The 14,285-nt window shown below is 41.2% G+C and overlaps 2 protein-coding genes across 2 annotated transcripts; both read right to left on the reverse strand.

The window, feature by feature from the left end:
• Positions 6,310-8,435, reverse strand: LOC109223397 (exocyst complex component EXO70A1-like). The gene has a single exon (XM_019387727.1). The coding sequence runs from the start codon at positions 8,329-8,331 to the stop codon at positions 6,418-6,420; it is 1,914 nt and encodes a 637-aa protein (XP_019243272.1). The 5' UTR covers positions 8,332-8,435; the 3' UTR covers positions 6,310-6,417.
• On the reverse strand, positions 12,269-13,716 carry LOC109232443. Its single transcript, XM_019398216.1, has 3 exons — positions 13,524-13,716; positions 13,331-13,401; positions 12,269-13,156 (listed from the first exon to the last, which is right to left on the reverse strand). Exons 1-3 carry the CDS (start codon positions 13,714-13,716, stop codon positions 12,269-12,271), a joined length of 1,152 nt encoding a protein of 383 aa, XP_019253761.1.

Below are 14,285 nucleotides of genomic sequence, written 5' to 3' on the forward strand. Positions count from 1 at the left end.
AGATTCGACTACGGTGAGTAAACGACTCGACGACAGTCGAAGTCGCCTACATAGCTAAGGCTATCAATTATATTATGGCTAAGGCCATCGCCGTCGATGGTCGACCCAGATTCGACTACAGTGAGTAAACGACTCGACGACAGTCGAAGTCACCTACACGACTAAGGCCATCAACTGTATAATGGCTAAGGCCATCGACGTCGATAAGTCGACCCAGCTCGACTATGACAGCGAGTAACTCGACGATAGTTGAAGTTGCGCACACGGCTAAGACCATCAACAATATTAAGGCCGAAAATAAAGGGTACAGAAAGAAAATAACAGCAAAAGTATAACTTCCATTATCATCCAAAAATGCATATACAAAAGGACCCATTTACATCTCCAAATACAGCAAAACAAAATGAATACGAGTCCTAAGGGGCTTCGCCATTCTGATCACCGCCTCCCGACGGATCGCCATCTCGTCCACTGCCGTCCTCTGCCTGATAGGCCGCAGAGATCCAAGAGCCGGATTCTAGACAGTTGACATCTTCGGAGTTATAGCCCGCCCGGTCTGGGGAATCAGAACTATAACCACAAGTTTCACGAGCGACACGGACTATGCGCCGTTGCTCTTGAACCTCCGCCTCGGTGGCTCGACCCGCAGCTAAGAACTCCTCGAAGATGACCAATCTGGCCTCGGCGTATACCCACATATCATGCGCCTCACGACGCGCATCCTCATCAGGCCTTGACGCAGCAGTCCGCTTGAGGACTTCAATCTCAGCCGCCTTGGCATCGAGTTCGGAGGTCATGGCGGCAACCTTGATCCGCAAATCAGCAGCTTCCGCCGCTACCCCACGGCCAACCTCCAACTCTTCTTCTTTAGACTGGAGAAGAGTCTCCAGCTCAATATTCCGGGCCAGGGCGGCCATCAGCTGCTCATCGATCTGCTCTAACTCGGCCACCCTCCGTTTCAGCTGGGCCTCCGACTGCTCCAGACCCTCACGGAAAACCCGAAATTCCGGGTCCTGCTTGAGTAGGTCCGCCAGCGCTTGATGCTTGACTCGGCACCGCCGATATTTCTTTACCACCTTGTTAAAGGTGGCTGCCTTCCTTTGCGCTCGCCGCCCCCTCTCTATCTCCAAAATGAGAGTCTAAAAAAGAGGAAAAGGATGAAAGGCAAGTCAGCATGCATCAAAATTTATTTTACGATGCATGAAGAGAATCGAAAAATACCTGTAAGGCCGCACCGGCAACCCTCCGGGATAGTTCCCCGTCGCTAACCCCTTGTAACGTTTCACGCTCAGCGGCCGCACATAGCAGGGTCATATCCGCTGCGGCCTGCTCGCTGTGTTGCAACAGGTTATACCCCCCCGGGATCAGAATTCGACGGTTGGATCTACCTACCGTCATCCCTACACGGGCCGGACCCCGCGTTGACGCTTCTGCATCTGCCTGGGCGACCTCAGGGCCCGCCCTCTCGGCATCATCGTCCGCCTCCCCAACGGCAGCCGACGAGCCGCTCTCCGGAATGCGTGTTGGCCTGGCATCGAGAACAGCCCCCCTATGGGGAGCCGACCTCCCGGAACGGATGGCATCCGCCATAAAAACTGGCCTTGACTCCCGACGGGGCTCGCTCGCCCCCTCATCTGCCGTGGCTATCCCCTTGCCGGTTATCAACCGACGTCTTTTTCTTTCCGGCGTCTCCTCGCTCTTAGAAGTCTCCTCCACAGCCCGAGGGGATGGCATCGAAGGAGTCGCTCCCCTCGCGGACGCCGCCACAGGCAGCGGTTGGGGAATCTCCGCGGCACCATCACTGGGCGAGCCGCAGGGTATGTATCCATATTCAGAATCAGTCCCTGCCCCAGGTAAGATGACGACGCTCTTTTTCTTCTTCTTAGGGGCGCTCCGACCTGCCAACACGAACAAGTCAGGTAACAAATACGTAGGGAATCCCCAAACCGTAGCCAAAGAATTACCTGACGGGCCGTACTGTCAAAGAAATGCAGCCCAGGTACGACACTCCTCCGCATAGGGTATTATTCTTTCCACCCACGATTTAATGTCATCAACGAGCTGGGGTGGAGAAGCCCTCGCTGCGAATGAAAAAGAGAAGAAAGAAAAACAAAGGTCACAATGGCCGTATGGTCGAAAGCGCAAACAACACTGAAATCTACAAGTAGAAATACTTACGTTCTGGATTCCATCTTTCTGGGAACCCCTCGGGATCGGACACCAGGTGCTCCGTCCTGATGTAGAAATATTGACGCCAAAAGCGGCGGTTGGGCTTATCATCGGCCTTAACGACCAAGCCCTTTGCGCCACGACCTTTCAACTGAAGCATGGTACCCCTCAGGTAACCAGCGCTGAACAACTGTAAGAGGTGGTGGACCGAGACGCTGCACCCAGCCCTGGCCGCATAAGTGGTCATGATACGGCACACCTTCAAAGTATAAAGAGTGAGCTGGGCCGGACACACATTGTAAAAACGGCAAAGCTCCTCCACCAGAGGGTAGACTGGAAGGTCGTAACCGATCAAGAACGGGTACTCATAGAAGGTGCAATATCCGGGCCGGTGCACATTGGCATAATCCGTCCCGGCCAGAACCAATTCCACGTAGTCCGGAATATGGTGCGTCTCTCGCAGATCATCTAAATGGGATTGTAGTAAAACGCTGTGCTCCCAGGGAATATCAGGGCTTTTAGTTGGAAAATCCCTGCGAACGTACGTCTCCTTCGGAAGGACATTGTCTACGCTGAGAGGAACAAGGGCCTTCTCTGCCTTTTCCCCTTCACCACCAGAAGATGGCGGAACCCTAGACGGGGCATTATCTTTGGCCTTTTTATTATTCTGTCCGCGTTTTGTCATGATTATACTACTTGAGAAACGAAGCACTGACGATAGGAAGTGTGGTTTCAACAAAAGTGGGAGAGTCCCTCACGAAATAACGGTTACAGGAAAGAAAGGCAAAGTAGTGTATCAGAAAATACTTTTCAGAGGCTTGAAAGTGGAATCAGATCAAACCTCTCTCATACTTATAAGGATAAGTTGCACAGGAATCGAAGAGTCATGATTCAAAACGTGCGCCGGAAACCAAAACGTCACTTCATCCTCTGAACCGCCTCGGGGGCAAATATAATGATGATGCATACAGGCAATGACATCATTCCAAAAAGGAAGCCACGCGTCAGCGGCTCAACAACGTCATATATTTCACTTCATTCATATTGCCGCCCCTGGTCGAGGTCAAATTCTCCTAAGCTGAGGTTCGTATTTCCGCCCGTCGAAGACGCCCACCGAACGCGTCTCCAACGAGCGGAGGGACTAACTGTATAGGGTCAAATTTGACCCTCAGTATCTCTACGCCAGTGGGTACGCCGACCAACGTAGCGGGTACGACTCGGCCGTGAGGACAAAAGCGACATTGTTTAGAACTCAGTGTCTACACTAGGGAGACATTACCTATCTTTGTAACTTTTTGATTCTTTCGAGGAAGGTCTCCTATTATATAAAGGAGACCTCCACATTGTAAAAGGGGGATCGGATCTAATACAACTCTCTCATTTTTCTGGCTTTCTCTCTCTATATCTCTACTTCTAACGAAAATATCTTATTGGTAAACATTGTCACTTTGCAATATTAGATCTACAACAATATTATCATCTTTGCATCTCTAGGCTTATTATATTTGATTACGATTTACCCTTCTTCTATTTTTGATTGTTTTATCGCTTACAAAGTATATCGTTAACTTTTGGGCCAAAAGTGCTATTAATGAAAGTAGCTCGAAAACAAAAGGATATCAACCCAACCGAAGGCTTGTCTAAAAATTTATTTAGTTGTCCCATCATTATCTTTTGTATATAAGTTTAAAAAAGAGAATTAAGGTATTTAAGTTTTAATATAAATATGAATAATTTTGTAATTGAGTTGTGGTGAAATTTACATATTTAGAAATAACATAAAAGATATTTTTCAACTTACAAATTTTAAATACTAATTTATTATTTAAAAAAATATTGATAGTGTTTTTTTTTTAAAGGAGGGAGTACTCTTAAGTGGAGAGTAGGGCTTCTTGTATTATATATGGTGTTAATGGAAATTGATTAAAACGAGTCTAAGATTACACACCTATGAGTTTGTGGTGAAATCCTCTTTCAAAAATCGCCCAATTTGGAGTTGAGATGAAGAAGTTATGAAAATTTGAACAATTCCCGTTTTGCTACTGTTTTAAGTGTTGGGCGACAGTGTTCATCGCGTTCGCGATAACACTGTCGTGATCGCGAAGGCTGCCAATAAGTGGACTTACGCGATCGCGAGTCCTTCCACGCGTTCGCGAAGGTTCGACCCCCTGGTCTTCGCGTTCGCGAACAAACCCACGCATTCGCGTAGAAGAACGACCAAATTCCCAGCCCACCTCTATTTAACTCTACGCGTTCGCGTCATACCGGTCGCGTTCGTGATGAGCAATCCCCAGTGATCCACGTTCGCGACTGTGGCTTCGCGTTCGCGAAGAACAACTTCCACCCCTGTCCCCATTTACCCTACGCGATCGCGAGAGTTACTACGCGATCGCGATGCACAACTAACAACAGAATTTCTGCAACTTTTCACAAGTTTAAACCCTCCCGAAACACATCCGAAACACTCCCGAGCCCTCGGGGCTCCTAACCGAACACACGTACTAACTCAACAACGTCATACGAACTTATCAATGCGATCAAATCGCCAAAATAACCTCTAAAACAATGAATCAAACCCCAAAATCAAGAGTTTTTCTCAAACTTCATCAAGTTTCAAATTTAGAAATTTAAGTCCGAATCGCATCAGACGACGTCCGTTTTTGACCAAATTTTACAGGAAGGACTTAAAACATATATAAGACCTGTACCGGGCGCCGGAACTAAAATACGGGCCCGATACCATCGCTTTCTAATCAGATTTCATTTCTAATTTTTTAAACATTTCCAGAAAATAATTTTTCTAAAAAAATCATTTCTCGGGCTTGGGACCTCGGAATTCGATTCCGGGCATACGCCCAAGTCCCATATTTTCCTACGGACCCTCCGGGACTGTCAAATTACGGGTCCGAGCCTGTTTGCCCAAATTGTTGACCAAAGTCAAGTTTATTCATTTTAACATCAAAACTTAGCATTTTTCACAGAATTTCATATTTTAGCTTTCCGGCTACGTGCCCGGACTACGCATCCAAATCGAGGAGACTCTAAATGAGGTTTTTAAGGTCTCGGAAGTACAGAATTGATTTAAAAAAATAGGGTGATGACCCTTTGGGTCGTCACAACATCATGCAAAACTAAGCATAGGGGAAAATTTTAGAGATGGTCATATAACTATGACTTTTTCTCACCATAGTTATATAATTATGTTTTCTTACATAAAAATCATAAAACTTCCACTACCTCACATAAAAATCACAGTGATCAAAAATACAACTTTCCGATAGTAAATTTTGATTCCACATTTTTTATTTTTTATTCTCAGTCTAATAAATAATAACAAAATTAAAATAGGAATAACCCAACCCAATACCCATATACATAAACTAATATAATACTAAAAATTGAATCCTTACCTCAAATACAATGCTTCTTTTTTTTTTTCCTTTTTTTTTTAAGATTTTCTTTATGTCAAGAGCACTATGATTAATCATACCATTTATTTCTTAGAAAAGCCATACAATTATGTATACATACACACCACCTACTGTCTATCTAACATAAATGATTTGGATATAATATTATATTTCTTTGTTTGGAGTATCTTGCATGACCTTCTGAAAAAAGAAAAGGAAACAGAAGTTATGGAAACAGAAAAATAAAAAATACAAGTACCATGTAGTTTCGGAGAATGATTCGTTTTTAGTATTATTTTAATTTATGTATATGGATATTAGTTTGATCGGGTCGAGTTGGGTGTGATTGTGTTATCCTATTTTAATTGGATTATTATTTGTCAAATTGCAAATAAAAATAAAAGGACGTGGAATAAGAAAAAACTACACGAAAAATTGTGTGTTTCGGTTATTTTAATTTTTGTGTGAATTAATAAATGTTTTCTGATTTTTGTATGAGAAAAAACATAATTACATGATTTTGGTGGAAAAAAAATTATAATTATATGGCCATTTATGAAATTTACTCCTAAGCGCATAGGAAAGAGTCTATTTCTAATATCATGTGGATCTTGTGTATAATTCAATTCGAAAATATTGTGCCTACGTATCTCCATGACAACTCCCATATTGTAACTCGTGTGTGAAGAAATAAGGGAATAAACCAATATAGAGTACTAACTGCTTTCTTTAAACACACCAAAATTTATTGTGCAATTTATATACATTTGATATGATCTTCATGTTTATACATAATTACATGACATTACAAGAAGAAAACTTAACTATTTATTTCTCTTCACCGCAATCTTGATGGTATTGTACGTGATGGGGAAGACTCAACCGATGAGGAACTTCCTGATTCAATTGGTCCAAAAAATAAATCGGACAAGTAATGCCCTACATCCTCCGGGGAAAATCTGATCATGTGACTCGAATGTCTCTCTCTTGCTATCATATGTTTATGTGTATTATAAAATTCCCTATACACCGGAAATATTTTCCTCGCAATTGACGCTTTCAAATTATCGCGGAGCTTACTATTTGGTACGACGCATACAGATTGCTTCCGGTGAGCTTGCTCGAAGGACGAATTAAATTTCTTGAATATCTCCTTCACTTGTTGGGGAGCCATTGTAGCATTTGGCTCTTGGGGCAGAGATTCAATGACGTGGCTCCATCCTAGCCGTTCATAGTTTGATGCAAACTGTTTGATTTTTCCCTCCCGTTTTGATATCCAATTTTCACCTAACAAGTACTTGAGATTGGATGAACGGACTTTTACGACGATGTATTGGAGATTATTGGCTAAGAAGAGATACGCGAGGGATACGTCCTTGTAATGTTTGGCTTTGCCGTCCAGTTTGCAGAGAAGAATGAGAATCAGCCAAGCAAATCGGAGTGAGATCGCCGGTGCCGGAGACTCATCAGAATCTGCAATGCCGAAAAATGATTCAGGTAACGAACGTTTTGCCGAAGGAGGAGCTTCGGCGAGGATGTCGGAGAGTATGTTGCTGTAATCAGCAAGTAGAATGATGTAATTCATTGCGTCAACGGTGAGAGGATGGATTCCACCGCCGGCAACCGGCGTCTTTGAGGATTCCTTTTGTAGAGCGGTTTCAAACTCAGCCAACGCCGTCCTTATAGACTCGCCAAGCTTGACGAGTGACGTCAACGCCTGAGATCGGATAACTGATTCTGATTCGAAAGAAAATATAACTTCAATCTCCGGCCAGTACCCGGCAATGGCGGTGTACATATAGAGCAGACGGAACACTTTTTCCGGCGACTTCTTGCTATTTCTCGCCACATTTTCTGGAAAACTAAACAGAATCATGGCTCCGTCTTTTGAAATTTCAGTAAAACACAACTCTCTGATTGCATCGTTAGATGCAAAGACGTGATCGCAGAGAATTCTCTCTCCGTTGAACAATGTTTTCACGGCTACATCCACTGCATTAAGCCAATCCTTGATTTTCAGATCCACAACTTCCCAATCCATTTTATGAACTTGTGAAGAACTCAATTTCTCAACACCGAGTCTATAAATGCCTTCATCAATGCTCGATTTACGTATAACTTTGTAAATATTCAAGCACTCTTTCGCGTAGCCAGAAGAGATCATGCATTCTGCTATCAGTCGCAAATCCGCCATTACAATATTAGAAAAATCCTCAACTTCAGAAATAGACTCACCGCCAATTACACGATCATCGTCATCTTCAACGTCGAAATCAGAAATACTCGATCGAGTCGAAGTACCGGAAGAGACAGTAGATATGGATTCAGGATCCAAATGAGCTCTGTTTATCGAAAGAATTTGGTAAAACTCCTTTTGCAGCCGTTTCATTGCAATTTGCATTAGAGATTGAGCACGAACAAGCTTATCGGATCTCGAATTCTCAGTTGAGTGAAAGTGCATAGCCTTTTGTAGATTATGCACGCACTTGATAAAATCCTTGGCTTCTCTTCTATTTTCATAGAACAGAGAAGTCACCTTAGCAAAGGTGGTGGTGTCTGGGTCCCACTTCATGATGATCGGCTCCGCCATTTCCAGTGTCCGATCAATCACCGCTTCTGAAAAACTCGGCCGAGAAGGCGAAAATCCGAAACGGGAAGGGGAAGAGAATTGAGAAGTAGATGGAGAAGTGCTATCAGTTGTTAAATGTTTAGGTGAAAACCAATTAAGAGTTCTCATTCCTTTTCTCGGCATCTTCTTCAGTTGCAGAAATGATTCAAAATTTTCAGTGTTTCGATATGGTTTTTTTTTGGATGAAGAAAAAAGAGTACAGTTATATGATTGAAGCTTTGATATGAATTTTCATGGCGGGTGAGGGGATATATATATAGAGACAAAAGTAAGGCGCGTAGTGGGTATTGGACTTTTGAGAGTAATGAGAAGTCATCAATAAACGCACGAGGAGCGTTTGACTCTCACGCATGACATGGCTTACACGTAGGATTTGGTGAGGAGTTTGAATTATTCTTGTTAAACAAATTATTTTATTCAAATTAAAAGGTGTAATTCACACACGTTCCTTGAATATTCATAATCACAGTTATAGTTTTTCTGTTGCTTATTGTGGGTTATGTCCCAATTCATTGTATTTAAGTTTAAGAAATTGGAACGATCTAGAAATTACCTCAACTTATAACATATTTAAAAAAAAAAAGGAGTAGTATATTTTGACATTATATTTTCTAGTCATCTATGTGAGATATACATTAAAAAATAAATCCGTGCGAGATATATGTATACACGTGTCTATATTAGAGTATTGATACTGCACATGATTAAATTAAATTAAGTATTTAAAAGTAAAAGAAATATATAGCTATGGTTTACTCGGGAATTGATAACATGGCTTGATATCCAATTGTATATTTTCATATTATCAATGCATTGAAATTAAAATAGTTTTTACACGTGAGATAAAATAACTCTCCTTACTTATATTCGTCCCGAAATATTTGTTTTTTTTATAGCCTCACAATGAATTCCCACTAACATTTGTAAATGTCTTATCTCATACTCCTATTTCTATATGAGAAGTGTTGCTCTCAGCTCTAAGACTATTTTTTTTTTCTATAGTTTCTGAATTTCTAAAAAAATATTTAGTAAGAGAATTAATGTACATAGGTCTTTTTTTTTCTTTTTTTTTTGATAAACAGATCACTTTCATTCCATCAAAAAATTTACATTACATTCAGTAGATGCTGACCATCTACTCATTCTATGATCTAAACAAACTAGTCTGCGGCTACATCTCATACTAGATGATACAAAACATTTCTTCACTCCTAAGCTAAAACTCTTGACAATACAGAGAAGCCTTAACAGACTTCAACTTCCTAAGGGTAAGAATTTAAACTCAACAAGGCTTCCTTCCAGTCGTGAATTGAAGTCCCCTTCATGTGTATGTGGATGGCTATTTCTTTACATATGTTGTTGCCGAGCAGTCTCCCTCCTTGAAATCTTTGCTTATTTCTTTCCCTCCATATAGCAGTCACCAGCATCCCAAACACACAGGTGGTTATTGCTGCTAGTCCATTCCTCCTCTTTGCATTCTTGCTTACCCATTCAACCTCATGCTGCCAGTCATATATAGGTCTATGATATCCCAGCCATCTTAGTAGTCTATTCCATAGTGCCTTTGTCAGCGAGCATTCAAAGAAAAGGTGATCAAAGGTCTCAATAGCTAGCCCGCAGAATATACATTGCTGTGGAACTTGTATGCCAAATTTCAGAAGCCTATCCACTGTTGCCAATCTGCTATGTAATGCAAGCCATAGTATGAACTTGTATCTTGGATGTATATGTGCCTGCAACATAATGCTCTTCCATTGAACTTTTTGGTAGTGAGGGTATTGAAGCCTGTATAGTTTTTTAATGCTGAATAGTTCACCCCTTTGTAGCTGTATCAGTCTGCTCTCCAGGTTGCCTTGAATGCCTTGAAGTTCGTTTATCATCTTCCTTGACTCAACGATCTTCCTAACTACCCAGGTTGCATTCCTAGGAGTAGGCATATCTTCAATGCTCTGATTCTTTATGTAATAGATGTGCAACCATTTAATCCATAAGTTGTCTTTCTTCTTTGCCACTACCATAGGTGCTTAGCAATAGCAGCCTTGTTCCAAACTAGTAAGTTCATTACATTGAGACCTCCTGCACTATATGGCAATCAAATGGTTTCCCAAGAAACCAAAGCTTTTCTTGACACAGTAGCTGAGCCAGTCCACAGGTAAGATCTGCATATTGCCTCTATCATCCTCATCACTTTCTTTGGCAATAAGAAAATTTGAGACCAATAGGATTGCACTCCAAATAATACAGATTTTATCAATTGAAGGCGCCCTGCATATGATAGCAATCTTGATGTCCAGCAGTTTATTTTCTGAGTTACTTTCTCTACTAGTGGCCAGCACTGAGCAATGGTTAATTTTTTGGAGTCCAAAGGTACCCCTAGGTATTTGAAAGGAAGCCTACCTTCAGGGAAACCCAACTCTTGCAGAATTTCCTCTCTATGCCAATTTGACACTCCAGCTATATAGACGGCACTCTTTTCAGCATTTGCTTGAAGACCAGATGCTTTTGAGAACTTCTGGAATGTCTGTTTTAGTAGTCTAACAGACTGAATATCAGCTTTGCAAAACATTAGCAGGTCATCTGCAAAACATACATGTACCACTCCTAATTTCTTGCACCTAGGATGGAATTTGAAATCTTTCCTCTTCATCATTTGCATGAACTCCCTTTGCAAATACTCCATGGCCAGGACAAAAAGGTAGGGAGACATTGGATCTCCTTGCCTTATGCCTCTTTTGCCTTTAAAAGGAACTGTGAGACCACCATTTATGTTGAGGGAATAAGTCACTGATGAAATGCACTCCATTACCCATCCTATGAATTTATAAGGAAACCCCATATCCTTAAACAGTCTTTCTAAGAAACACCATTCCACTGTGTCATAGGCTTTCTTTAAATCTACTTTGAGGACACATCTTGGAGAGATGCCCTTTCTGTTATAACCTTTGAACAATTCATGTGTGAACAAGATGTTATCTGTGATGCTGCGACCCTCAATGAAAGCTGACTGTGATCTCCCAATTAGATCTCCAATGACTGCTTTTAATCTTGCTGTAAGGACCTTTGTGATAATTTTATATAGAGTTGTACAACATGCTATGGGCCTATAGTCCTTCACTTGACTAGGATTTTGCACTTTAGGGATCAGAGTTACAGCTGTACTACTTACTCCTTTATGCAACCTCCCAGTCACAAAGAATTCCTTCACAGCTTCATATATGTCATCACCAACAACTTGCCAATGTCTTGTGAAAAACTCTACTGGGAAACCATCAACTCCTGGAGCCTTATCATGGGCCATATCCTTAATTGCTTGGAGTATTTCTTCTCTTGTAACTGGTTTTACTAGGTCTTCTTTCTGTTGCAAATTAAGACAAGGACCTTGATGTATAACCTCAGAGTTTGGGCATTGACATGTAGTGTTGCTTTCCCCCAATATCTTCCTGAAGTACTTTGTAAACTCTTCTTCCACTAGAATAGGGTCACACAGCCTGTCTCCCAAATCAGTGCATATAGAGTTTATAGTGTTGATATTTGTCCTCATCTTCAGTTGTGCATGGAAATACTTTAAGTTTGAGTCTTCACAAGTGATCCACTGTGCTCTAGATTTCTGGTGTAGGATCTGCTCCTCTATGTTGCTCCATTTCTCAACTTCCATCAAAACCATTTTCTCTTGATCAATCGAGTCTTGATCCATGTAATTGAGCCTTAATTCATTCTGAATGACTTCAAGTTTCTGTCTAGCCTTATTGAGGTGGATCCTATAAGATGCCATATAGGTATTCAACTCCTTCAATTCCAATTTCAAGGCTTTGAGCTTACTCCATACCCTGTGCATATTGTCACCATTTAACCTTTGATTCCATACCCTTTCCACTATGCCTGCAAAGTCAGCATGCTCCATCACAGAGTTATACAATTTTAATGGTTTAGGGTGCAGGTTCCTTCTTTGATCCACAGCCTTGCACTGCAATAGAATAGGGGAGTGGTCTGATACTTCAGGATTTAAAAAATCTGCTTCAATGTGGCTATATTTCTGCATCCATTCCACATTCCCTAGTGCCTAATCAATTCTGCTATAGACTCTTTTCTCTGGTTGTTGTTTGTTGCACCATGTGTAAAACCATCCCAAACTTTTCACCTGAGTGAGCTGCAAGGTAATTAGTGCATCTTGGAACCCCTTTATTTCATTGTGAGTGACTGGAGCCCCTATCCTGTCATCTGTGTGGAGAACATTATTGAAATCTCCACTGAGAAGCCAACTCTCCTGTATAGTTCTGCCTAAATTCACCAGTTTTTCCCATAGTTGCTGCCTCTTATTCACCTCATTACTTGCATACACCACTGTTACCAAAGTCTTGAAAGTAGTGCTTCTTTCTTGGACTTCACAATGTATAAATTGTTCATCAAGCATCAGAATCTGCACCTCAATATTTGATCTCCACATTAGCCAAATTCTTCCACTTGGATGCTCCTTATAGTTCCAGCAACACCTCCAATCACTACATACTTTGTGCACAATTCTTTTTGCCTTCAATTCCTTTACTCTTGTTTCTAAACAGCCAATAAAATCAATTTTATGTTTTCTCATAAAGAGTTTTAACTCCTTTGGCTTATGGGCCTTGTTAAGGCCCGTTATATTCCAAGTGCAAAGATTCATTTGGGGTCTTGGATCTTCTACTGTCTGCAACAAAGAGAACCCGTTAGTGGTATTCATCATAACAACTGCACTTTGTTGTACACTTTTCCCTTTCATTTTCCCATTGTTTACAGCCCTGCCATTTGCATTGTCAATTGTTTGTTGAATGTCCCCTGCATTCCTTGCTTGTTGGATTACATCATCCTTCCCCTTAGCTTTTGGCATCCATTTCAAGGTCCCTTTGTGTAGTAGTTTCTTTTCCCATGTTCCCTTTTGTTGAGTCTTTACTGCCTTTGCCTTTTCCTGCACTTCCTTGTGCCAACATTCATCTGAGTTATGCCCAAATCTAATACATTCACAACAATACTTTGGCTTTCATTCATATTCAATTTGTTGAGTTATGACTCCCCTCTTAGTTTGTAATTCAAAGTTATCTAGTAATGGTTGGGATATATCTGTTTCCACTAGCACTCTTGCATAGGATACCTTTTCCATTTCAGCAGTAATCTTATCAGTATACATAGGCTTCCCAACCACACTAGCCAGTTTACTAAGAGCTTCAGTTGACCAATATCCCAAGAGAAGTCCCGGGAAAGTGATCCACAGAGGAATTATACTCACACTACCTGGATCAAATCTGAAATCCATTCNCGTCGCCCGATGGACCTCGTGATACTACCGTTTTCCTTCATCAGATTTTGTTCGTCATCTTCCTCACTTTCTTCCCTAATTGGCTGAAATTTTTGTGGCAAAAAGCTACCAAATGTTACCGGGTGCAATCTCTGTTGAATTCCTGTATCCGGCGTCACTATCATTCCGTTGATTCCATCATCCTTAGCTGGTTTGTGAAAAACTGTAGGTGCCGAGCCCATTTCTGTTAACCAGCGAGTAGACTAGTTGAGTGCAGGTGTTTCCTCCTTACTATCATCTTCCTTTGCTTTTGTTATCACTGGAAGTTTCTTCTTTTGTCTAGCCATGGTTGAAGCGCAGGTTAGCTAACCTTGCTTAACATGCGCATGCAGAGCTTTTTTTCGACTTCCTAATATTCCGGCTACATAGGTCTTTTTCACTATAAATATTGGTCACTATATTTTAGTCATATTACATTGTTAAGAATAAAGATAAAATAAGGAAAAAGTTAAAAAAGTTGATAATAGTAATAAACAAGACTAATTATTCGAAAACTACAAACGAATGATAAGAGGTGTTGGGGCTGGTGGGACAGGAATATTTCTTCAGTCTTATTTGTCTTTTTTAAAAGTATGAAAAAAGTCAATAGCAGTTTCAGTTTTCGACGTAAGCCAAAACATGCTTATCATATACCATCAAAACAAAGTATAATCTCATTTCTATTTGTTTCTCTTTTTGTCCTTTTGTCATTATTATTTTTAAAATAAGAAACACAAAGGGTATTATAAGAAGAAGGGCCGATGGAGAGGGG

The sequence above is a fragment of the Nicotiana attenuata genome, chromosome 1, assembly GCF_001879085.1.
Source record: "Nicotiana attenuata strain UT chromosome 1, NIATTr2, whole genome shotgun sequence".
NCBI classification, from domain to species: Eukaryota; Viridiplantae; Streptophyta; class Magnoliopsida; order Solanales; family Solanaceae; genus Nicotiana; species Nicotiana attenuata.